At 37.4% G+C, this 26,507-nt stretch overlaps 1 protein-coding gene across 3 annotated transcripts in view; it reads right to left on the bottom strand.

The window, feature by feature from the left end:
• CFAP70 (cilia and flagella associated protein 70) overlaps positions 1-26,507 on the bottom strand; it is a gene marked incomplete at both ends in the record, with an annotated part of 62,875 nt that overhangs the window by 2,112 nt on the left and 34,256 nt on the right. For all 3 annotated transcript variants that reach the window (XM_084245274.1, XM_084245273.1, XM_084245272.1), the window contains 13 exons: positions 2,257-2,358; positions 3,928-4,017; positions 8,353-8,514; positions 9,035-9,187; positions 10,896-11,017; positions 11,578-11,736; positions 14,295-14,504; positions 14,700-14,815; positions 14,938-15,071; positions 19,123-19,248; positions 23,931-24,062; positions 25,748-25,942; positions 26,241-26,301. In XM_084245274.1, coding sequence (XP_084101400.1) covers positions 2,257-2,358; positions 3,928-4,017; positions 8,353-8,514; positions 9,035-9,187; positions 10,896-11,017; positions 11,578-11,736; positions 14,295-14,504; positions 14,700-14,815; positions 14,938-15,071; positions 19,123-19,248; positions 23,931-24,062; positions 25,748-25,942; positions 26,241-26,301 — 1,762 coding nt within the window. The remainder of the gene's footprint in view (positions 1-2,256; positions 2,359-3,927; positions 4,018-8,352; positions 8,515-9,034; positions 9,188-10,895; positions 11,018-11,577; positions 11,737-14,294; positions 14,505-14,699; positions 14,816-14,937; positions 15,072-19,122; positions 19,249-23,930; positions 24,063-25,747; positions 25,943-26,240; positions 26,302-26,507) is intronic.

Here is a 26,507-nt window from a genome sequence, read left to right as displayed (position 1 = left end):
CAGAGCTAGAATAAGCACTGAGATATTTCTCATAATGCTATTCAGGATATTTACTCCAAAGAGAAAATCCACTAATTTTCATTTTCTTCAATTTTCTTATAATCACTATACTCCCTGTCAGTTTGGTTTCATATTGCTCAATGGAAAACTGAAGTCCATTTGTATTATTGCCAATGCAATTTTAGGCTAGTATGCAAATTAAGCAAATGTGAGAAATATTTTCTATATGTAAAACATCCAAAATACTCATCACCACCTAATTGCCCATCTATTTGAAGGATAAGCATCCTCAGCCATAGTTCAATAGGAAGAAATGATTCAGGAAGACTAGCAGAGCAATTCCTTTGCTGGTCCATGAAACTTATTTACATTCTGCTAAAATAATGTTCCCATTTTAAAAATTTATTTTCTGAAAAAAATTATAATAAAGTGAAAAAAATCAAAATCAACAAGCAACTATAAACCAGAGACATTCTGCAGCAGGGGAGAAGAGAGTAGGATCAAACCAGGGATGGGACCAGCACAAGAGACTATGGTGATAGTACATGGGTGAATTGGTGGTGGGAATTTCACAGGGACTATACCGGAATTGAGAACGCACACATTGTAAAAATGAAGAATGATGTAAAAAATATATAAAATAAAAAATATAATTAAAAAAATTTTATTAAACAAATTTATTGAATTTTGATTTTTTAATTTATTTTTGAAAACTTATAATGAAATAGAAACTTGGCAATGAGGCCATTAAATATAAGTAAATGCATTTAAAATGTAGGGCCTCCCTGGTGGCGCAGGGGTTTGGGACTCAGCCTATGAAGCTGTCCGCAGCCGCTGCAGCATGACTTCGATCCCCAGCCAGGGAGCAACCCACAAGGCGCAGCAGACTTCTGACTCGCCTGCTGCTCCCCTCAGCCGTGTATTTCTGTTGGTCTGCCTGATTTGCTCTCCACACTGTCTCTGGTGAATCCTCTCACCCTTCTGGCCTGTACCCCAGTTCTTGTATGCATAAATAAATCTTTTTAAAAAATACATTTAAGGGGCTTTCCTGGTGGCGCAAGCGGCTGAGTGCAGCACTGTGAAGGTGTCCGCAGCTTCCGCAATGCCGCTTCCACCCTGCCGGCCTAGTAGCAACCCACATGGCAAGCAGACCTCCCCTGTCTCACCCGCTGCTCCCCTCAGCAGTGTATTTCGTCAGTCTGCCCGTTCTGTTCCCTGCTCTGTCTATGGTGAATCCTCTCACCAGCCTGCGCATCTGGCCTGTACCCCGGTTCTTGTATAAATAAAATAAATCTTTAAAAAAAATACATTTAAAATATAAATACCATGTATTTTCTGATGAGCATTAGGTAAATATTGAAACTATCTTGAATCCTGGTCTCAGAGAAAAATTTCAGAGACAATTGTAAAGAATATACTTTATAGTATCAGGTTGATTATTAAAACAATGGGAGAACCACTCCCCTCTTATCTAATCCCTTTTAGTCTAACCTGCTACTGTCAGTAACTGCCTTTGCATAGCTCTACCTTCAATGATCCTAACCCCAACCCTAGTCTGATTATGATACCCACATCCTCCTTCATCTTGAGGCAGGGCACACACTAAACTGGGCATGGTCAGAATAACCTAGGCTGGAGAATGAGGAGCAACTTAATAGTGCCACAGGGAGGCCATCCTATCCCTAATTCCCAGCCAGCCCAGCTTTAGCCTACCCCACCCCAACTCACCTGACACCACCGACTTGTTCCCATTTTCATAATCTCCTTTCCAAACAAATACATCTGAGTGTATGATTTTTTTTTAAAGATTTATTCATTTATTCATACAAGCACTGGGTACAGTCAGAAGCGCGGGAGGGTGAGAGAATCCACCAGAGCCAGATAAGGGAACAGAACAGGCAGACTGATGAAATACACTGCTGAGGGGAGCAGCGGGCGGCAGGAGAGGTCTGCATGCCATGTGGGACCCTTGCCAGCGGCCAGGGATTGAACCGGCATTGCAGAGGCTGTGGGCATCTTCACAGCCCAGCGCTCAACCACCGCTCCACCAGGGGAGGCCCTGAGTGTATGATTTTTAAGCACATTCTAAGTAGAGATTTCCCAGACTTGGTCTCTCCCTTACCATCAATATAACAACCAAATCTAAAGCTTATCAAACTACCATACATTAATGGCCATCCCATTAATCTCTTGCTTTCCTTGGTCCCTTAGCTCTTTGTGCCCAAAGGGTGTCATGAAAGGATAATAAACACTCACTTTCAGGCAGACCAAAGCCAGATATGCCCATACTTCAGCATTGTAGTTATTCAGTGCATTGGCTTCAGAAAGAGCATCTTCAGCTTCTGTGAGCTCCTCCAGCTTAACAGAAAAAGAAGACAAGTCAGTTGTTAAGTAAAAACAGTTTTCACTGGAGTCAAGTTTAGCTGAAACAACTATGTCTAAATAACACTGGCATACATGACCAATAGTTTTCAACTTTTAAAATTTTTAGCAATAGAACTTCAAACAAAATCTTACATGGTGCAATATATGAACCAGTTAAAAATGGAACTGCTCAAATTAAAAAGTAAGGCGGAGGAATCTGAAGCTCTGCCCAGTAGACTCTCAACTTATACCCCTCTTTTCCTCCTTCCCTCTACAGCAGTCCCATCAGGACATCTATGAGCAATGAAACCTCAGTTTCCGGGGTTGGAAAACCAAAAGTATTCACTATCACGCACGTAACATTCAGTGATTTCCTCCTGCACAGTGGCTATCCGATAGATTTGTAGTTTGTTCCTTTACACTATGTACATATCATATGGTAAGAATTTATTAAGGTTAAAGTCCTATTAGTTTGTCAAAATGCTATTATTTGGAAAGTTATTAGCAGCACAACCTTGAGCATGGTCATATTACTAGTGCATTCAAAGCAGGGAACACTAAACAGTCATCAAAACACATGTTTTAGACTATTTGGTGATGAGAAAAGATGATTGTTAAGTAGAAAAAAATTTACAAACCAGAAAATACATAATTGTAAATATAAATTTATAATTTTACATGTTAAAATTGTTTTCATGCATGTGTAAAAAAGATGGGAAGGAAATGTAGTCAAAGGTTTACAGTAGTTATCACTGAGTGGTTGGATTATGGACACTTACGTTTTCTCCATATTTTGTATCTTTCAAACTTTCTATAATGAACATGTATTACCTTTAAATTGAAACACAGAAATAAGGAAGAGGAGACAAAGGAATGTAAATAATTCTTTTGGTTAAAGATAACAATGAGGAAGATTAGTGTGGTTATCATTGTTTTTAATAAGAAGGATAAAAGTACAGGGAAAGAACAGATTGAGAATGCTAAAAAAGTAAATCAAGGATAAAGAAAAAATTAAGGGTAGGAAGGTATTAGGAGAAAAGGAAAGGGATAAAACCAAGAACACATGTGAAGAAATTGGATAAGAACAGTAGGATATATCCGCCTTTCAAAGATCAGAAGAAAGGAGGAAAGGGTGACAAAAGAGTCTTTAGGGTTGATGAAGCAAAAGGTCTACCAGAAGTTGTAACAGCTTCGTCTGAACATAGTAGGGTCATTGAGCTTAATAAGTATTAATGAATTTCTTTGTGTGGATTCTTCATATCTAGTATCACTTCTTTTTTTACAGATAACATAAAATTATGAGCTTCCTTACTCAAGAACATAATATCTATCATTAGATAGCTTCTTGGTTCAGATATTTGTGGAATTCTTCAAGAATGTTTTATTTTTCCAGTTCAAATTCACCTTTGGTGTACTGAATAATCTTGAAAAGTAACATTTTATTAGAAATGACTGCCCTGATTGCTATCTCACTGTCATCACAAACCCCCAGGTTGCTTGGAAGACCAACTAATCAAGATTAGTTGTCTGCAAAGGCCTGTTCTCAAGCCTTCATCCTCTTACCCGATAAGAGGCGATTCCCAGTCCTAGCCAGGTAAGACATGAAGGTGATCTCTTACAGACTTGCAAGTAAGTTTTCTTTGCCTTTTCATACTAAAGAAAGAAAGCACCATTAAATTATTTTCTTTTGGAAGCTTCAAACACTGCATTGCTAGGATAATCATGGAGAGTTGCATTCCAGACCAATCTAAGTTAAATAAGTTCTTGGATATGTCTTTTATGGCTTAATTTCTTTTTTGTTTGTTTGTTTTTTAAAAAGATTTACTGATTTATGCATACAAGATCTGGGGTACAGCCTGAGATGCGGGTTGGGGGCCGGGGGAGAGGATTCACCAGAGACAGAGTGGGGAACAGAACAGGCAGACTGACTGAAATACACTGCTAAGGGGAGCAGCAGGTGAAACAGGAGAGGTCTGCTGCGCCTTGTGGGTTGCTCTCTGTCTGGCCGGGGATCAAACTCATGCTGCAGAGGCTGCGGATTACTTCATAGTGTGGTGCTTAACCCCTTGCGCCACCAGGGAGGCCCTTTAAGCTTAATTTTATAGAACATTTTGCGTTCACAGCAAAATTTATAGGAAAGTACAGACATTTCCCATACACCATGTACTCTCACACATGCATAACCTTCCCCAATATCAATACCCCCATCAGAGTGGTACCTTTGCTCATTATCAACCAAAATCCATAGTTTACCTTAGGGATAATTCCTGGTAATATACATTCTATTTGGACAAATATATAATGACATGTATCCATCATTTTGGTATCATGCAGAGTATTTCCACAGTTTCCACCTATTTACCACTCCTTTTCCCCAACCCTAGTAAACACTGATCTCTGTTTACTCCATGGTTTTGTTTTTCCAGAGTGTCATGCAGTATGTAGCCTTCTCAGATTGTCTTCTTTTTAATTCAATAATATGCATTTATGGTCACATTTTGTTTTTTTTTCATGGCTTGATAGCGCTCTCTTTTGTCTGGATGTACCACAAATTATTTATTCACTCATTCACTTCCCAAGGGGCAACTCAGTTGTTTCCAATCTTTGACTATTATGTTTAACCTAGCATAAACATCATATGTAGGTTTTTGTGTGGACATGTGTTTTCAATTCTTTTTGGTAAGTACCAAAGAGCACAATTGCTGTATCATATGGTAAGAATATTTTGTTTTGCAAGGAATTGCCAAATTGTCTTCCAAAACAAAAGTACCATTTTGCATTCCAATCAGCAATGAATGAGTTCTTGCTGCCTCCATGCTTCTCAACATTTGGTGCTGTCAGTGTTCTAGACTTTGTCCACTGTAATAGGTATGCAGTGGTGTCTCATTGTTGTTTTGATTTGCATTGTCCCTGATGACATATGTAGAGTGTCTAAACAAGTTCATATACTTGTTTACTATCTGTATATCTCTTTGGGTGAGGTATCTGTATCTGTTAAGATTTTTGGCCTATATTTTAATTGTATTTTTAAAAAATTGTTGAATGTTAAGAATTCTTTGTAAACTTTGGGTAAGAGTTCTTTACCAGATGTATCTATTTAAGTATTTTCTCCCTGACTGTGGTATATGCTCTCATTCTGTTGACATTGTATTTTGCAGAGCATAAGTTTTTATTTTCAATGAAGTCAAGCTTATCCATTCTTTCTTTCATGGATGATGCCTTTTGTATCATATTTAAAAGTCACCACTAAGCCCAATGTGACAGCAATTTTCATCTCTATTACCTTCTAGGAGTTTTAGAATTTTATATTTTACATTTAGGTCTATGATCCATTTTGAGTTCATTTTTGTGAAGGGTATAAAGGGTCTATCTCAATTCTTTTTTTTTTTTTTTTTTTTTTGCATGTGGATGTCCAGTTGTTTCACTGCTATTTGTTGAAAAGTTTATCTTTGCTCCATGGTATGACCTTTGCTCCTTTGTCAAAGATCAGTTGACTGTATTTATGTGGGTCTACTTCTGAGTTCTGTATTCTGTTCCATTGATCTAATTTGTTTTATTCTTTTGCCAATACCACAGTCTTGATTACTGTAGCTGTTTAGTAAGTTTTGAAGTTGTGTAGTATAAGTCCTCCACCTTTGTTCTTTTCTTCTATTTTGGGCTTGGATTGTACTTTTTTTAAAAAGATTTATTTTATTTATACAAGAGCCGGGGTACAGGCCAGATGCTCAGGAGGGTGAGAGGACTCACCTGAGACAAAGTGGGGAACAGAACAGGCAGACTGATGAAATACACTGCTGAGGGGAGCAGCGGCGAGACAGGAGAGGTCTGCTCACCTTGTAGGTTGCAGCGAGGCCGGCGGGATCAAACAGGCACTTCAGAGGCTGCGGACAGCTTCACAGCACTGCGCTCAACCGCCTGGGCCACCGGGGAGGCCCCTTGGATTGTACTTTTATATCTATTTTAAAGTTAGCTATCACATGAAAACTGGTAAGAGGAGAAGTATGGACCAAATTAAAGGGCCGACTATGATCTGAAAGCTTTCCTAAGATGTTTATAGTCTCTGTAAGAATTGAAATACGGAGTTATACTGAACATTCTATGCAACAACAGTGATATCTGAATTCCACCTAAATTTTTTTTTAAGATTTATGTCTTTATTTTTTAAAAATAAATTTTATTTTTATATTCCCCATACAATTGCAACCCCCCCATTCTGACCCCAATCCCTCCCCTCCCCGCCCCCCACTCCCCATAGAGTGTCTTTGGTTCATAGTTTTTGTTGATTTTGATTTTCACTTTCTTATAGTTATTCAATTTCCTGGTCCCTTATTTAAGTTTTCTAGATTCCTGCTATGAGTGAGACCATCCGGTATTTTTCTTTTTCTTTCTGGCTTATTTCGCTGAGCATGATCCCTTCCAGCGCCATCCATGTTGCTGCAAATTGCATGTGTTTATCTGTTTTGAATGCTGATTAATATTCCATGGTGTATATGTACCACATCTTCTTGATCCAGTCATCTATTTTTGGGCATTTGGGTTGTTTCCAAAGCTTAGCTATTGTAAACAGTGTTGCTATAAACATAGGGGTGCGGGTGCTCTTTGGAATTGATGTTTCTGTGTCCTTTGGGTAAATACCTAGGTGAATTCCACCTAAATTTTAAGCATTAACCCCTTAAAAACACTTAAAAGCAACAACATATAATGGGGTGATAAACACAAGAAACCGCACTAAGAGTATATACTCGATGGAGCCTATTTTTCTGTCTGTTCCCCTGTTATAAGTGGTTTTAGAAGAGCTCAGTAATGCAAGTGACATTAGAAAAACTCAAAGAACAAACTTCCAAAAGATGTAGCACTCAATAGGCAATGTTAATCAAATACTTTCTGTAGGGGAGGTGGGGGGAGAGGGATCAAAACAGGGGAGGGAAGAACACAGGGACTAGGGTGATGGTGCACAGGTGAATTGGTGGTGGGAATTTTATGGGGACTATACCTGACAGGAGACAGCATGCATTGTATGAAAAGGAAGAATGATGTAAAATATATATTTCAAATATACATGTAATAATTAAAAAATAAAAAGAAGTGGCACTCAAAGGATTACTTTTTGTCATGTATCTCCAGTATAAGTGATGGAACTGTAGCTGAGCCTCAGAAAACAACCTAAGAACTGCTTGCCTAGTGACTACATAAGAGAGCAGCTCTGTGAAGATGCAGGTTACAATGACATCGGAATGAACTTTTTCTTATTTACTTCACTGCAATGGAATAGTGATTTCTTCTATGTGAGACTTCCTACTTAAAGATTATAAGATCTTGTAATTTCTTGTTGCTGTTGCTTTAAATAGAAAGAAAATTAAATGTTGGGGGTGTGGGGACAGGGATAAATGGATTGAAATCAAAACAAAAGTACAGAATCAAAAGCCCTTTGGCAGAACTTTGATAAATGTTGAAGTAGAATAATGGGTCCATGTTGTTTCATCGTGATATTTTTCATACTTTGTATGGTTGTATGTTTGGAATTTTCCATGAGAGAAAGTTTCTTTTAGAAGGTCTTGCTGTGTTTCCTAGAATATGGAGTGGAGCTGCTAAAGTCAGGTCAGAATGCTTTGAGGAATGGGGTTAGCCTCAATTGAATTAAATATAACCCTCTGTGTTGAGGAAGAAATTTGGAGAACTTCTTTTGATTCCGTAACATTTCCCATTGGTTAACTCAAGCTAAAAATGGTTTCTACTGCTGTTAATAAAAGAAAGTTAGCTAAATTAACATTTATTGAGTGAGTTCTTAACAACTTTTTTAATATGGTTAAAGCAGACTTTAGAATTAGACTGCCTGAGTATCTGATGTTGGGCAAGTCACTTCCTTATAAATGTGTAATTACCATATTAATATTTTTAGTCCATAAAGATGGATGTTAAGGCTTGAACTGTAATCAGGTCCCAGACCATGACTGATTTACATAGTCACTCTCATCCCCTATCTCTCACCTCTTTCTCTTCCAGATAGATGAGTCCCAGTCGTAGGAAAATAAAGTGCATTTCAGAAGCATCCACCACAAAACTAATAGTTCGCTCATAGCATGCCTTGGCCTCAGCATGATTTCCACTCAGAAAGTAGAAATGGCCCTTCACACCCCAGACATTTGGGTTCTGAGAAAGTAAACAACAGGCAATACATGGGGCAAAGTGGTATTTTAAAGTGTAGTAATGATCATTGTTTAACATTTAAACTTAGATGAAGTCTTTTCTTTTTCTAATAGCACTCATTTCCAAAGAAGGCCATTCAATTGTACTGGGAGATATTTGTCTAGCTCTGCCCTATTTTTCTCCCTTGCTTTCTTGCATTCTTCAGAGTCATTTTGTCTTCAGAGTAAATATTAAGAAAAACATTGACACATAACCGAATAGGACTCACAATAAGAAAAAAAGGCGTCCAGAAAACTTTAAATCAACAAACTATCTGCTAAAGAACTGTCTTATCCTTTTGCGTCCTGCAAAACTTGTGATTGCTTAAGAAAAATAAATGAATGGAAGTAAATGAGCTTACTGACTGCTGATGGCCTTCATCTCTGATAACCACAAGTCTACCTGTGATACAGTCTTACCACCTTGAAGAAAGACTGCTTGCATCTCCAAACTAAACTCAAGAGGTTCCAGCAAAAGTTGTTACCAGATAGTCCATCTGGGCTGCCTGTTGAAGATATTCCTCTGTCTTGGCAAAATCCTTCTTGAGAAGATGTATCTGTGCAAGAACCAAGTAATACTCACAGCTGGGGCCTCCTTGAGGGCACAACAGCTCATGTGCGAGCACTCTGTGCACATACTGCAAGGAAAAATCAATTATAGAGAATATGTAAATGACTGCATTGTGTCAGTTGCACACCTCTCAAGGGTGAAAATTCTGTCTCTGATAATGAGGAATACATTCAAGAATAAATTTATCAACTTCAAAAAGTTGGAGGTGAATTGTAGATATTCAGCACATCACCAGCTATTTATTTAGTCACCAAATGTAGACATTTCCAAGTGAATAGTCTTCAGTATTGCTCAGTTCTGGCCTTGCGAGTCATCATACTAGATGACTTTAGCCTATATTTATTATGCAACAGACAAAGGCACTTCATCAACCATTTACACACAAGGTAATGTTTTCAGGCAGCAGTAATTGTAACAATACTTAGGCAAAATTTCACTTTCTAAAATTCTAGACTTGGGATCTTGGAAACATAAATGTCTGTTTTGACACACTCGCAAACATTTGTTCACCAGTTTTATACTTTGCACTGGTTTCTGTTTTTAATACTACATAAAGTCTGCAAATTTGATAGAGTCAGATGTATGCTAAACAGAGGTTTTTTTCCCCTCCCTCTATTCCCATCTCAGCCTATAATATGGAAATTTCTACTAAGCTTCTTAGGGAAATACTGGGGGGAGGCTCTGCATCTATTCCCTTTTCTTATGCCCACTTGATATAAAGGAACAGTGACTCGTTTAACCAGAGAAGCAGAGAGACTGCTTCTCTCCTGGGAAAAGTTAATGTGTTAAAGGCTTTTATTCAATGTGACCTACACCCAACCAGTTTATAATTCTTGCTTTTTCTTGAGCTTGCCCCATCCTCAAGGTGATCATGCACTCTACCAGATCAGGACCAAGTATCTTGGCTCCTGGATCTTTCTCTCCCATTATTTGTTTCATGGATATGCTTCTTGTTTCTCATGGGTAGAGAGACCTTACAGGATGCTCTTTTCCTCTGAGATACTGCTGTAATTCTCCAGCTATTCCACCTGTGACTGAATATTTCAGGCAAATATGGGAACAGTAACATCTCCAAACTGGTTTTACCAATAATTTAACATTTTTATTTCCCCTTATAGCACCATAAATTTGTTTCTGATTGATTTAGAGCCTGAAAAGAAAGGGGGGTATGACTAGACTCCTATGAACCCCCAGCACTCACACTGAGTCCCCATAATAAACTGAAAGAAGCCTACAAATGACTTAAAAGTCTGATTTCATTCTGCTGGTATTCTACAGGGAGATTTGCAATGAGATCTGATGTTCTTGCAGAGAGTGGTTCATTTTGGATGTTAATTTCATTGAGTCTATGTTGTGCTCTCAAAGTCATATTTGATTTCTGCTTCATAGCTTTCAAAGATACCACTGTAGATAGAATATATATTTCATTAAAATATTTCCATCTGGGCCTCCCTGGTAGCGCAAGGGGTTAAGCACCACACTATGAAGCAATTCACAGCCTTTAAAGCACAAGTTCGACCCCTGGCTGGTCAGGAAGCAACCCACATGGTAAAGCAGACCTCTCCTGTCTCACCCGCTGCTCCCCTCAACAGTGTATTTCAGTCAATCGCTCTGTTCTGTTCCCCACTCTGTCTCTGGTGAATCCTCTCACCCCCCACACCTCTGGCCTATACCCAGCTCTTGTATCCATAAATAAATAAATCTTTTAAAAAAAAAAAACAAAGTTATTTAAAAAAAATATTTCTATCTTATTGTCCTTTTCCAAATACTCTAACCTGCACAGCATTGGCCTTCATCAGGAAGCGTATCGTCTCCATAAAGATGGTGGTAGGCGTTTGGGAAACACCCTGAGGGGTGGTAGACAGCAAAGTTGATGAATCTTGACATTTTGATGTTTCTGAAAATTTTGTATTAAATATTGTATTAAAAGTACATATATAAATACATTTTTAAAAAGAACAGAGATGATTAGATGTAAAAGGAAAAAATGTCAAAATCTCAGACACATTAATATTCTAATCTACTACATGAGACAGATTATAACATGGAAAGCAATATTTTGTTCTATGGTAATGGTGTCCCTCTAAATAGCAAATCTTTAAGGTTCTGGTTAGTCTTCTAGTGGCTCCAAATACAAGTCATAAGCAACTGAAAAATTTTTTTAAAGTATTCAGATTATCCTGAGAAAGAAACCCAATTTTTATAGTTTAAAAATGAAGAATCATTGTTAGAAAGTCATAGATATGTGGTTGATTACTTCTCTGAGCGAAACAATTTTTGCTTATTTGAAGAGTTGTATCACTGAGTTTGGATTTCAGAATCTGGCTTCACATGAAGGAACTAAGGCAATATGAAAGATGAAATAATCAACTTCAAAAAAGTTAAGATCTCCATTTTGGCTTTCATCTTTGTCTAGTTTACTTGTGCCTCTCAAGTGAGATCTTTATTCCTAATTACCTTTTTTTTCTGGTATCTCCTTGAGAAATAAGTTGGATGATTTCTGGCCAAGAGCTGGATCCAGAGGTTGCATATACACAGCAGGTTCTTGTGAATCAGAGCGCAATTTGGAGGGTTCATCAAGAAATTCATCTAGAATGGATAATGGAGCTCCAGTTCCTAAATAAATTAAATTTAATGAAGAAAAAAAAAGTTCCTACATAATAATAAAGGTGTCAATTATCCAAGAAGACATAACAATTCTTTTTTTTTATTTTTGCATAATGTATGCATTTTCATTTTGGTTATATTCCCCATATAATTCCCACCCCCTTTTTCTGACCCTAATCCCTCTTCTCCTTCCCCACCCCCCACTGCAGTGTGTCTTTTGTCTATAGTTGCTTGTTGATTTTGATTTTTACTTTATTGCAATTAGTCTTTTTCCAGGTCCCTTATTTAGGTTTTCTAAATTCCTTCTATGAATGAGACCATCTGGTATTTTTCTTTTTCTTTCTGGCTTATTTTGCTGAGCATGATCCCTTCCAACTCCATCCATGTTGCTGCAAATTGCATAGGTTTATCTTTTTTTTTTCCCAAAGATTTATTTATACAAGAACCAGGGTACAGGCCAGATGCGCGGGAGGGTGAGAGGATCCACCAGAGACAGAGTGGGGAACAGAGCAGACTAATGAAATACACTGCTGAAGGGAGCAGTGGGAGAGACAGGAGAGGTCTGCTGCACCATGTGGGTTGCTCTGAGGCCGATGGGGATCGAACAGGCACTGCAGAGGCTGTGGACAGCTTCACAGAGCTGCGCTCAACCGCCTGCGCCACCAGGGGAGGCCCAAAGACAAAACAATTCTAATGTGTTTGGCATTAAAAAAAGAGCCTCAAACTCCATGAGGCAAAGATTAACAGAACTGCAAAAATAAATAGATGAATCTACTATCATAGTAGGAGATTTCCACACCTCTCTATTAGAAATGGATCCAGCAAAAAGAAAGTCAGGAAGTTCACAGTTGACCTTAACAATATCTTCAAACAATTGGATATAATGGATGTCCAAAGACTATATACAACATAGCAGAATACCCATTCTTCTCAAGTGCACATGGAACATTTACCAAGAGAGACCAGAGTCTAGGTCAACTTAACAAATTTAAAGGCATAAAAATCATTCAATGTTAGCTCTCAACCACATGGAATTAAGCTAAAAATCAATTAACAGAAAGCTGAAAAATATAAAAATATTTGAAGATTAAATAACACACCTCTAAATAATATACAGGTCAAGAAAGATATTTCAAACTAAATAAAAATGAAAACACAGCTTATCAAAAATTGTGTGATGCAGCAAAAACAGTGCTAACCAGGAAATTTATACATTAACAGAAGAAAATCAAACGAAGTAAAAAGTTAGAAGAAAAGATATAATAAGAATTTGAACAGAAATCAATAAAACAAAGAGGAAATTATTACAGAAAAGCAATGAAATCAAAAGCTGTTTCTTTTGCGCTGGTGGTGCAGGGTTGAGCACTTGAGCTGCGAATCTGCCCGCAGCATCTGAAGCACTGGTTCAATCCCCGGCCGCCGGAGAGGTTCCCACATGGCGCGCAGACCTCTCCTGCCGTGCCCGCTGCTCCCCTCAGCAGTGTATTTCATCAGTCTGCCTGTTCTGTTCCCCACTCTGGCTCTGGTGAATTCTCTCACCCTCCCGCGCTTCTGACTGTACCCAGTGCTTGTATAAATAAATAAATATTTTTTTTAAAAAAAAAACAACTATTTCTTTGAAAAGATCAATAAAATCAATAAGTCTCCAGTCAAGTTAAGGAAAAAAGACACCAGTTAAGGAAAAAAAACACCAATTATTAATATTAGAAAGAGGCGCTATCACTGAAGATTCCATGAATATTAAAAGGATAATAAAGGAATATTATAAACATTTGTTAAAATAGTTGCTTAGTAAAAAAAAAAAGCCAGACAAAAAGAGTATATACTGTACAATTCTCTTTAATTATAGAAAATTTTTAGAATTCTAAATTTTCAGAACATGCATATTCATCTATGGGGACAGAAAACGTGATTATCAGAAAATGGGGACGAGAGAGGTTATAATAGGAAACAAGGTATATATTTTGGGGATTCTCTTGATTGTGTGATGTTTTCATGGGTGTGTTCATATGTTGACTTATTAAATTGTACATGTTAAATATATGCAGTTTATGAAATAGCAATTATACCTCATACATACTGTTGAAAGTATAGGCACACAAAATAGCAGTATGAAATAACATACTAAAAATTATGTCTGCAAGATACACATAAACATTAAACACATTTTAATGATTAATTACCCTATTATCATGATTGACAATGAAGAATAGGAAAAAAAAAGGAAGTAAATACAAATATTTAATATCACAAGAAAGGGACTTTACATGTTGAAAAGGAGGAAGGAAAAATATTTACTTTGCTAGAATGACATCTCTTTTTAGTAGTACACAGAAACAATAAATTCTCTAAGATTCAAAAAATTGAACAGCAATAGCAAAAGCTACAGATTTTCAATCATATGAATAAGAAAATACTTAGTCTTTCCTACTATCCCTGAATAACTCAAAACTACACTGACTTATTCATTTATGAAGTATTTACTGAGTACCTACTATGCAGCAGTCCTATTCACAAGACCAGTAGATTTCCCAGTAGCCACTCATCATCTCCATTCCTGGTCCTACCTGCTGAAGTGTCCGCTTTGACCGCTACTATAGAAGAACCATTAGTGATTCCGCAAGGGCCCAAACCGGATTCTACATTTCCTCCTTCTTCAACACACTCTACAGTACCAGTGCTCTTCCGTTTTGTTTCATGTGCCTGAAGCTGTTTGAAGCCTTCATGAAATGCCATATCCATTCGAATATCATTGTTTTGAATTTCATAGTACAAACCTGAAGAAAAAAGATGCCAAGATAAATGTGACTAATTTTCCACCATCATATACTGAAGAACTGCAACATTTAACTTATACCATCCACATTTTTACCATCATCTGAAGAGCTACACTGAGCCATAAAAGAGTGGAAGAGAAAGGGATAATTTTATAATGAAAGAAAACACATTCAGATCACAGGAAAATACCATACCCAGTAAAGTCCAGGCTATAACATTAGTTGGTTCCAAACAAGTAGCATCCTCAAAAAAAATTTCTGCTTGTTCATAGTTCTCCATCAAGACAGCCAGGACACCACACAACAACAAGCTAAAAAGAAGACAACTAACATCATTACAAACAATGTGCCATGTCACAGTCATTAGACCAAGACAATTTTATATAGAAGCTTATCTGTTTCTACTCACTCCTCATCTCCCTTCTACCCATACCTTTGGATATCATTCTGGTTGAGGGAAAGAGCTTTCCGAAAACACTCCTGTGCCTTGATGTTGTCCTCAGTTAGGAGGAAGAAGGCACCATAGTCCAGCCAGTTGTCCAGGTTCTGGGGCTCCCGGGCCAACTTCTAGCACATGAAACATCAGAAGGATCAAGGTTACTGTGACACTGTGATATTTATATATAAAACATCACACAATAAGTACTCTATAGGTACTATAAACTATATGGAAGCAAAAAATATCTTTTATGCTTATCCCTGAATTCTGAAAGCCTAGCAAAGTCACTATTGTGGCTTATATGTAACCAATAAATATTTGTTGAAATAATCTAAAAAATGAATTCTCAAGTCATTGTTTCCTAGTGTCAATATTCTGGTCACTATTACTTTCTCAATTACTTGGGGACCTAAGGATCAATTTATGGTTCATTCTAAAGATTCACATATAATCATTTCTGACATAGTTTTGAGATGACAAATAAATGTTTATCTACAAATCTGGAGAGAAAACACATCCCGTAATGAGTGAAAAATACAAAACATTGTTGAAAGAAATTAAAGAAGGCAAATAAATGGAAATACATCCCATGTTCATGAATTGTAATCTTAATATTATTAACATGTCAGTACTACCCAAAGCAATTTACAGAATCAATGTAATGTCTATCAAAAGCCCAATTATGTTTCTAACAGAAAAATCCATCTTAAAATTCATATGCAATCTCAAGGGACCCTGAATAGCAAAACAACTTTTAAAAAGAACAAAACTGGGCCTCCCTGGTGGCGCAAGGGGTTAAGCACCACACTATGAAGCAATCCACAGTCTCTGCAGCATGAGTTCAATCCCCGGCAGCCAGGAAGCAACCCACATGGTGAAGCAGACCTCTCCTGCTGGCCCGCTGCTCCCCTCAGCAGTGTATTTCAGTCAGTCTGCCTGTTCTGTTCCCCGCTCTGTCTCTGGTGAATCCTCTCACCCTCCTGTGCATCTGGCCTGTACCCCAGTTCTTGTATAAATAAATAAATCTTTAAAAAAAAAATAAAACCAAGAGAACTAAAAACATGCCTATGCAAAAAATTATGCAATTATACTTCAATGTTCATAGCAGCATTATTCATAATAGTGAAAAAATGAGAACCAGTCAAATGTCTAGCACATAATAAATGAATAATCAAAAGGAAATATAAGTATACAACAGAATGTTATTCAGTCATTAAAAGAAATAAAATACTAATACCTGCCACAACATGAATGACCCTCAAAGATATAATACTAAATGAAAGAAAGTAGACAAAAAAAACTACATGCTATATGGTCCTATTTATATGAACTGCCTTTAGTAGAAAAATCTATACATTAAGAGAAAATAAATTAGTGGTTTTCTCAAGTTGGAGGGATAGGGAATGACTGCTAATGAGCCAAGTTTCATTTTGGTGTGATACAAATGCTTTTACATTAGATCATGGTATTGCTGTGAACCTTAAATTGCTCTAAAAAAGTCTACTAAAAGGGCCTTCCCGGTGGCGCAGTGGTTGAGCACTGGGCTATGAAGCTGCCCGCAGCCTCTGCAGCACCAGTTTGATCCCCAGCCACTGGGCGAGGGTCCCACATGGCGAGCAGACCTCTCCTGCCACCCACTGCTTCCCTCAGCAGTGTACTTTGTCAGTCCGCCTGTTCTGTTCCCGCTCTGGCTCTGGTGAATTCTCTCACCCTCCTGCACTTCTGACTGTACCCAGTGCTTATATAAATAAATAAATCTTTAAAAAGAAAAAGTCTTCCTAAAATTAAACTATGGCGATGGCTGCACAACTCTACAAATATACTAAATACCATTGCACACTTTAAATGCATTACTGTTATGGTAGGTGAATTATATCTCAATAATTAAACAAATATAAAAGGAGGTTCAGATGATTCACATAAATGTATGCAACTCATGATGTCTGTGATAGGCAATACTAATAGACCTAGAGAACTCAGCTGTTATTCATGACACTTAGTAAATGTTAGAAATATTTGCTAACTGCACTGAATACAAGCTATATGCTTTTAATTATTTACAATAAAATAAAGTTTTTCTTTTGGTTCTGTGGATTTTAACACATGTATAGATTCATGTTATCATCACCACAATCAAAATAGAGAACAGTTTACCACTCCAAAAAAATCTCATGCTACCTGCATCTACTACCCATAATCTCTGGCAATCATTATGTTGTTAATTTTGTCTTTCCAAAAATGCTATTTAAAGGAACCATAAATTAAGTAATCTGACACTGACTTCTCAAATAGAATGCCTTTGATATTCATGCAAATGCATGTACATCTATTTCTTTTATGTTGAATAATATTTTTATTAAATGGATAGATCATGCATTAACTCCTCACTTAATGTTGTTAATACATTCTTGGAGACTATGATTTTAAGCCAAATGACATATAACTAAAAGAAACAAGTTTTTCCACAGACTAATTGGTATAACTAAAAGTTAAGTTTCTATGGCATATTTTTGGTCACAAAGACAAACTAATGCCATTCGCAGCAACATGGATGGAGCTGGACGGGATTATACTCAGTGATATAAACTAGAAAGAAAAAGAAAAATATCGGATGGTTTCACTAATAGGAGGAATGTAGAGGAGCCAAATAAGGGATTAGGGAAAAAAATAATTATAATAAAGTAAAAATCAAAATCAACAGGCAACCATAGACCAGAGACATCCTGTAGGGGAGGAGGAGGAAAGGGATCAGGACAGAGGTGGGAAGAGCACAAGGGACTATGGTGATGGTGCAAGGGTAATAACAGGTAGTAGGAATTTCATGGGAAATCATACATTGTACAAAAACGAAGGATGGTGTAATAAATATATATTAAAAAATTTAAAAAACCCCAAAAAAAGATATCACCCAACTTCTGAATAAATACCTGAAATATTTCTAATATTAAACACTCATTGTACACAAACATCCATTTTCCAACCTGCTATTCTAGTTTAGATTATCAGGTGGCTAGAACCAAGCCTGGACAGGATGCCCTTCCATAGCAGCATACACACACACACACACATCCATGCACACACAGAGTGGGACAATTTAGACATGTCAATGAACATAACATGTCAATGAACAGAGTCAATAATGAATGAAATAATGTTATTTGAGGACCTGCTGTAGTTGATCTATTCACCCTTTGAAAAGGGGTGAGTTGCTGCTAGTTTGGGCAATTATGAACAGAGCTGCTAAAAACACTCACGTACTTAAGATTTCATTTCTTTATGGTAAATATCCAGTGTAATATGTTAAATGTATTAAGAAATTACCCAACTATTTTTCAGTAGCTGCTATCATTGTACATTTCCTCGCAAAGTTCTGAGTTTCAGGTGCTTTTGTATCCTCACCAGCACCTACAATTGTTAGTATTTTTAATTTTATTTATTTAAATAAATGAGAAGTGGCATTCATTGTGGTTTTAATTTTCATTCCCTAATGTTAATGATGTTAAATATCCTTTCATGTTCTCATTTACTAAAATTTCATATCCCCTTTAGTAAAGTGTCTATTTAAATCCTTTGTCCATTTTTTTTAATTGTTGACTTTGTAGAGTTCTCAATATTTTGGATATAAATCCTTTGTCAGATATATGTTTTGCAGATATTTTCTCTTAGCCTGTAACTCTTTTTTCTCCTCTCTCTCTTAATAGTGTCCTTCACAGAGCATATGCTTTAATTTGGAAATTCCATTTACCAAACTGTTTTCTTTGATGGATGATACTTTGGTTCATGTCTAAGAACTCTTTAACTCCAAGTCACCAAGATTTTCTCCTCTGTTTTCTTCTAAAACTTTTACAGTTTTATGTTTTACACTTAGACCTATGGCCCATTTTCACTTGATTTTTATATAAGGTTTGAGATTTAGGTCAAGGTTCATTTTTTTGCATATGGAAGACCAACTGTTCTAACACAATTTGTTGAAAAATCTATCCTTTATCTATTGAATTTCTTTTACACTTTTGACAAAAATATAATGTCCTTATTTGTTTGGACCTATTTGGTATTTTTTAGTGGTCTTTGTGTCTACCCTTTCACAAATCAAGTTGGATATTAAACAGTCAAAAATATAGTTATTCCTATATTGCGCAAATAATGGTAACAACAACTACTCTGAAGACATATAATTACCTCTTCATGAAACACTTTTGCCATTTTAAAGTCCTCGTTGACTTCTGCTTCAAATGCAAAGAGTCGAAGCCTTTCATTCATTGTATAAATGGTTGAAACAGCACCCTGGATGTCATCTGGCATGGTCTTGTCAACATCAAAGTGTTAGGCAGACAAAATGAAGCAATTATAAGTAGAGAAGATTTATGAGAATATACCATATGTGAGATTGTAGCCATGAGATCTAAAATGATATTGATTTCTTACAGTCTTGCCAATAGTTAGAGAGTAAGGTGAACCAACAGAAATATCTAGGGTGAAAGGGTTCAGATATCTGAATACCAACAGGCTGAGTTTATGGAAGTGAGTAAATTACTTATGGCAGAACTGGTCTCAGCCTTCAGGGGAAGTCAGAATCTCAAAGCAAGTCATCTCTGATCTCACATACCTTCCTTCATTTTCTCTAGTATAAAGGGCAACTGCAATTACTTTTCAGATACCATGACATGAAAAAAGTTGGCTAGCACTAACTAGGATCTTCAAACATTGAGAAAATAGCATACTAAGGGTAAAGCCTTGGAAAGCAGATTTATACTTTAGTGGGATATACAGACAGATCCTACAAAGGAGATATTTAGAAAATGGCGGAAAGGTAGATGGAAACCTAGAAAAATAATATAGCCTATACACTCAGATAGGAAAGAAGATCTGGTACAAAAAGTAATCTCCTGGGTCAGAAGGTATGATCAAGGAACCTCCCCACCGAATCTTTAATAAGAGTAAAAATAGTATCTCTGACTTTAACTAGTTGCTAAGAGATATGTAGAGTAAAACTAAATTTGAGATGGGTCAGAAAGCTTTTGATTATTTATGAATGCTTCTGTTCTTTGTTCATTTTAGTTTTGCTGATGTTGACCAACAAATCCCTCCACATTTCTATGCCCAAACCAGAAATGCCAATATCTAATTCCTACAACCATGTGCCAAGACCTTCTGCCTTTTTTGTCATAGTCTCCCTAAAATTTCTAACTTCATTTTTACACTTCCAGTATGCCTATCATTTCTCCCCTTTACTTTCAAGGAAGACCTTATTTCACAAAGAAAGTTGAAATAATTAAGAAAGAAATCCCTCAACTTTTGAACCTCACAACTAACCTACTCGTTTCTGCATTCACTGGATCTCTTTGCTTTCAGTCTCAGAAGAAGAGGCATCACATCTTTCTGTTTCAAGGCTAGTCCTTCCTTCTAAATTATCAATCCTTTCCCACTTATATACCTAGGATTGTCATCTTTTCCAACACTTTCAACTCCCAGTCTCCTGGCTCCTTTCCCCAAACTTGTGAAAGTGCTAACATTTTTTTCCATCTTAAATAGATGAGCTCTGTGATTTCCAGGTGCTACTTTTCCACTTCTTCCCTTCATCTCCAACTTCTTTTTTTTTTTTAAAGATTTATTTATTTGTTTGTTTGTTTGTTTTATTTATACAAGCACTGGGTACAGTCAGAAGCGCGGGAAGGTGAGAGAATTCACCAGAGCCAGAGCAGGGAGCAGAGCAGGCAGAAGGCCCGAAGTACACTGCTGAGGGGAGCAGCAGGCAGCAGGAGAGGTCTGTGCGCCATGGGGGACCCTCCTCCGGTGGCCGGGGAGCGGCCGGGGAGCAGCCGGGGATTGAACCGGCGCCGCAGAGGCTGCGGGCAGCTTCGCAACCCAGCGCTCAACCGCTGCGCCACCAGGGAGGCCCCATCTCCAACTTCTTGAAGGTGTATTCACCTGCTTCCTAATCCCTCATGTAACCCTTAGCTCATTATTATTTGAATCCTCTGAAATAGCCCAATATAATTGCTGTATAAAAATTAAGTAACCTCCTTATTGCCAAATCTAATGTTTTCTTGAACTCCAACAAAAATTTGAGTGTTGATCACTTTTTCTTACATGTCTCTTTCCTTCGCTTCTGTGACACCACTATTTTCTGATTTTTTTTGCCTTCTTAACAATGCCATTTGTCTCCTCCATTAATTATTTTACTCATTTATCCCTTAAAATGTTGGTGTTTCCTAAGGTTCTACCACAAGCTTACTTCTCTTTCTACTCATGTTTTTCTCAGTAGTTTCATCTATGACCACATTGTAACCAACATCTATACACACATTACTTCCCAAATTTCTTATCTAGCTAAGATCTCTCTCTTGAGCAAAACCCCACTGGAGTCAATATTCAAAAGTGAATTCAACCTGCCTTCCACCATATTTACTCATGTTGTATTTCTTGTCCTGGTTACTGGTACTACCAGCTACCCGGTCATTAGATTTTTTTTTTTAAGAATTATTTATTTATTTATACAAGCACTGGGTACAGTCAGAAGCACGGGAGGGTGAGAGAATTCACCAGAGCCAGAGCAGGGAGCAGAGCAGGCAGAAGGACCGAAGTACCCTGCTGAGGGGAGCAGCAGGCGGCGGGAGAGGTCTGCGTGCCATGTGGGACCCTCCTCTGGTGGCCAGGGAGCAGCCGGGGATCGAACCGGCGCTGCAGAGGCTGCGGGCAGCCTCGCAACCCAGCACTCAACCACCGCGCCACTGGGGAGGCCCCCCGTCATTAGATCTTAAACCTAAGAATCTTTGACTACTCTTCCTCCTTACTATTCAACAGCCAGTTAACATGCCAGTTTTACTCCCTCTAACACATTTATATATTTCTATCAGAGTGTCTCTGTAAAATGTAAATCTGATTATACTGTTCCCCAGTGGGAATAATTAAAGTTATTGCTGATATCTGGAAAAATCAAAGCTTCTTTATGAGGCATACAGGACTTCCTCCACACTCCCAACTTCTCTACTAGGAACTGATCCCTGGTCTCATCTCCTGTTTCTTTATCCCTCAGCTTCTTCAGCCTCTGCTCCTGCATTATGTGCAGTTTCTGTATTCTTACAAGTTTCCAAGACTTAGTGATACTCCCTGTAACTCACATGCTCTGAAATATCTACCTACAGAAATTCTGTTCACCCTTCAATGCCCAGCTCAAGCCATAGCTCTTTTGTGAATTCTTCCTTGAATGGTCTCGAGTAAAGTTGATCTCATGTTGACACCCTCTAACCTGTCCTACCATGAATTGCTTCTGTCACTGCACTTACCTCACTCTGCTATACCTATTTATGTTTTGTGCCTGTTCTTCTCCTAGACAGGGGCTCCTTGGAGATACAGGACACCAGTAATTAATATCTCATTTTCAATTCTCAATTGTTTTCCAAATTAAGTCATCCAAATAATTTGTGCATAAAGCTGGATTGTTCTCTTAATCCTATGATACTGGACCTTCCTCTCCTATCTCTTTCAGGAAAGTTGAATAAGGTGAAAGAAAAAGTGATGCTATGTAGTAGAGAAGGAAAGAACAGAAAGGAAAGCGCTAATAGAAGCTTTGAATCCTGTCAAAAAAATGGGCAGAAACTTCTCTGAAGAGGAAATGCAAATGGCCAACAGGCATATGAAAAAATGTTCAACATCACTTGTAATCAGGGAAATGCAAATCAAAACTATCATGAGATGCCATCTTACACCAGTGAGAATGGCACATATTTAAAAAACTAGCAACAACAAATGTTGGCGAGGATGTGGAGAAAAAGGAACTCTCCTGCACTGCTGGTAGGAGTGCAAACTGCTCCAACCACTATGGAGAGCTGTGTGGAGATTTCTGGACCTACTAAACATAGAGCTTCCATGTGATCCAGCAATTCCACTCCTAGGTATTTACCCAAAGGACACAGAAACATCAATTCCAAAGAGCACCTGCACCCCTATGTTTATAGCAGCACTGTTTACAATAGCTAAGCTTTGGAAACAACCCAAATGCCTAAAAATAGATGACTGGATCAAGAAGATGTGGTACATATATACCATGGAATATTACTCAGCATTCAAAAAAGATAAACACATGCAATTTGCAGCAACATGGATGGCGCTGGAAGGGATCATGCTCAGCGAAATAAGCCAGAAAGAAAAAGAAAAATACCGGATGGTCTCACTCATAGCAGGAATCTAGAAAACTTAAATAAGGGACCAGGAAAATGAATAACTATAAGAAAGTGAAAATCAAAATCAACAAAAAACTATGAACCAGAGACTCTCTATGGGGAGTGGGGGGTGGGGAGGGGAGGGATTGGGGTCAAAATAAGAGGGTTGCAATTGTATGGGGTATATAAAAATAAAATTTATTTAAAAAAAAAGAATAGAAGCTTTGAGAAGGCCTCGTTAACTAGAGACTGCCACAGAGACAAAAGACCTTGATTTTACTATTGTTTTCAAATAAATCACAACTGCATGCATTAAAAAGATGAGCAAATGAAGGCAAGTGCAAGCTGTGCAAATATAAATAGGCAAGTGGAAAGGGAGCAGACCATCAGTCAAATAAAAAAGGCATGTTTGATGTATCAATGCAATTTGAATATAACATCTGAAAACTTAAGGTTTTTCCTTTATTTGATTGAAAAAATTGAGAATTGCATACATTCATAGAATAAATCAATACTATTTTTGTTTCAATATTTATATAATTTTATTTTTTTAATCCATCACATTTATGACAGTTAAGAAATTAATTTTTCTAGGAAACAATTTTTCTAGGAAAGTGTAGGCCCCCTTATACTCTCACCCAAACTAGTCTTATAAGTTAGACAGTATTTATTAGTTTGTGTTTTCAGTGTCTACCACAGTGTAGACACCTCAATAAATGTTTTTCAAATTAATGAAGACAGGATGCAAGGAAAAAAGAAACCATTGAAAAGAGACTTTGATATGCTATGGAAGAAAGGAAGGGTTTTTAGGTCTTGAACACATACCTGGTTTAGGGCCACATGCATCTGATCGACCAAGAACACATAGAGTTCACTAATAAATGTCTGTAGTTCTTCCTGGCTTTCAAATGATGTTGTCCTCAAATACTTCTCTCTCACAATCTTTACCACAGCATGCTGCAAGAAACCAAGATCACCTATTGGATAACACAGTCTAGCACCATGCTGATAGCACAGGCCTCCCTTCAGTTTCTGGTATAAAGCTCATCACAACTTCAGAAGGTGATTGATTTCACCAAGACTGTTGTTTCTCTGATTTCCCCTGCGCCCACCCCCTGCCCCCAACATACTCTGCAACTTCTTTTCTTGACATCACCATCATCACTAATACAGGCAATGCAGGACTCATGCATTGAGTCATGTGAAGATAGTCATAAAGCCAAAGTAAATCTTAGCATTTAGCTTATGCATTATGTCTCTCACAGAAACTATGTGATTCAAGAGAGAGGGAGAAAGTTGTGGTTCGAGAGCTGAAGAATGGAATTCCGGTCCTATAGGTTCTATCCTGTAACCTCAAATTATTTTACATGTGGGCACCTTGGTTTCTTCACTTGTTAAAAGGATATGTAATTCTGGTGTTACTACCTTACTTTAGAAGATGATAGAGAAACCAGAGAGAAATAACAGATCATGGGGCTTACAATGCTGTACAAAATATTGCTAAGGACAGAAAAACTTTTTTTCTCTCTCAAGCTGACATAATTACCAGATGTTGTATTAAGCACTTTGCATGCTTTATATCACTTAATGCTCATATCATGCTTTATATCACTTGCATGCTTTATACCAACTGCATGCTTTATATCAGTTGCATGCTTTATATCAATTGTATGCTTTATATCAATTGCATGCTTTATATCAATTGCACGCCTTATATCACTTAATGCTCATAATGACCCCATGTGAAAATACTAATATTAATCCTCATTGTTACGCAGAGAATTTGAGGCTCTGCGAGCTAAGTAATTTAACCACATTCAGCGAGTAATTGTAAAGCCAGGAATCAAACTGAGATGGATTATGCCACCTACTGAAAATAGCTTCCTGCCTCCATGAGCATTAGTTGATTTTCACTTTATTATTTTTGTGTGTTTTCTTTGCATCTGTTTAGTACAATACAAGTCACATAATAATTATGCACAGAGAGGCTATGTAGCATAGTAGTTAAGAATGTGAGTTCTGGAGCCAGACTACCAGAATTTGAGTTCCTATTTGACCTTTACTTTGCTTGTGAACTTGAACAAATTAATTAATTAACTCATTTTGTATTTTTTTCCATCTGTAAAACAAGGAGTACCTACTCATAGGTTCTTAAGATTAAACTGGTAAAATATGAAGCATTTTAAAATGCTGGTATAGAGAAGAAATGTCTGGGATACAGCAAATAATAAATATTAGCCATTATTATTTGGGAAATTAACATTAAGTAAATATTTTTCAAATCTTAGTGATTCCATGGACTATGATAAGTTCTACAATAGGGCTGAGACAAGTAGTCATAGAATCTAAACCAGGTAGTTCCTGCCTGGTACAGAAACAAGAAATCTGGCCCTAAATCTGGCCTGGGTTCAACTAAAGAATTAGTTTCCTGAAGTTCACTCTTCGCATGGATACTGAACCATTTCAAGATTCTGCAGAAGTAAAGTTTCTCCCGATATTTAATCAGTGAACATTTCTCTTTGCACCCTGTGTAAAAGGTAGGTACATAACTGGACATAATCCGAGGGAAAACAAACAATTGGGTAAGTAGAAAAGATGCTTCATTTTAAAAAATAGAATAACTGAATAAATGAATATTTTACCTTGAGTTGTTCCTTGAAAGCAAAGTATTTTCCAGAGGAATTAAGTTCATAGTTGAGTTGGCACTTCTGCTCCTCCAAGGTTTCATTATCTATATCTCTACCCAGTTTAGCCACCTGTTTTCCAAACATCCTATGATACTCATCTAGAATGGCTCTAGAAATGTTCTTGATCTGCGTGTGATAGTCATTCACCGCCTAGGAAAATAAAGTGCCTGGTAAAAGGTGTCAAAGAGGCCAAGATGTAGAATGGAAGTCTAAAACTTAGTATAAATTGCCTTTTTCTTCCCCACTCATATTAAACAAAGATTAAACACTGCATACTATTTATTGTATGCTACTAGTTACAAGTAGAACCAGAAAGGAAAATATGTGAAACATTATTTGTCACCACTTCTGGAGAACAAATTCAAAGTCCATAACTAATTTTTAAATGAATGCACTGGTACACTCAACACCTTATTAGTTATAGTTTTGTTTTGGGTTGGGCACTTGCCTTCTGAGCTCCTCCTATCCGGCGGGTAAGAGGTGGCCTTGGAGGAATCATTTCCTTAACCCTGTATCAGAAAAAAAACAACTTTATTCTCCTATTTCTCACCTCCAAAGAGCCTGGACGGGGAGATATAAGGACTGTTCTCCCATCTAATTGAGCACTGTGCTTTTCTTTCATGTAAAAGCCTAAATATGTGAGTCCCAGAACAATATATGGCTTTGGACTAGACAGGAAGGAAGCAACTACTTGGAGAGTATCTAAGTTATACTT

The sequence above is a fragment of the Talpa europaea genome (genome assembly GCF_964194135.1).
Source record: "Talpa europaea genome assembly, chromosome: 10".
NCBI classification, from domain to species: domain Eukaryota; kingdom Metazoa; phylum Chordata; class Mammalia; order Eulipotyphla; family Talpidae; genus Talpa; species Talpa europaea.
The sequence above is the reverse complement of the archived record's forward strand: the minus strand, read 5'-3'. Positions and strand labels throughout refer to the sequence as shown.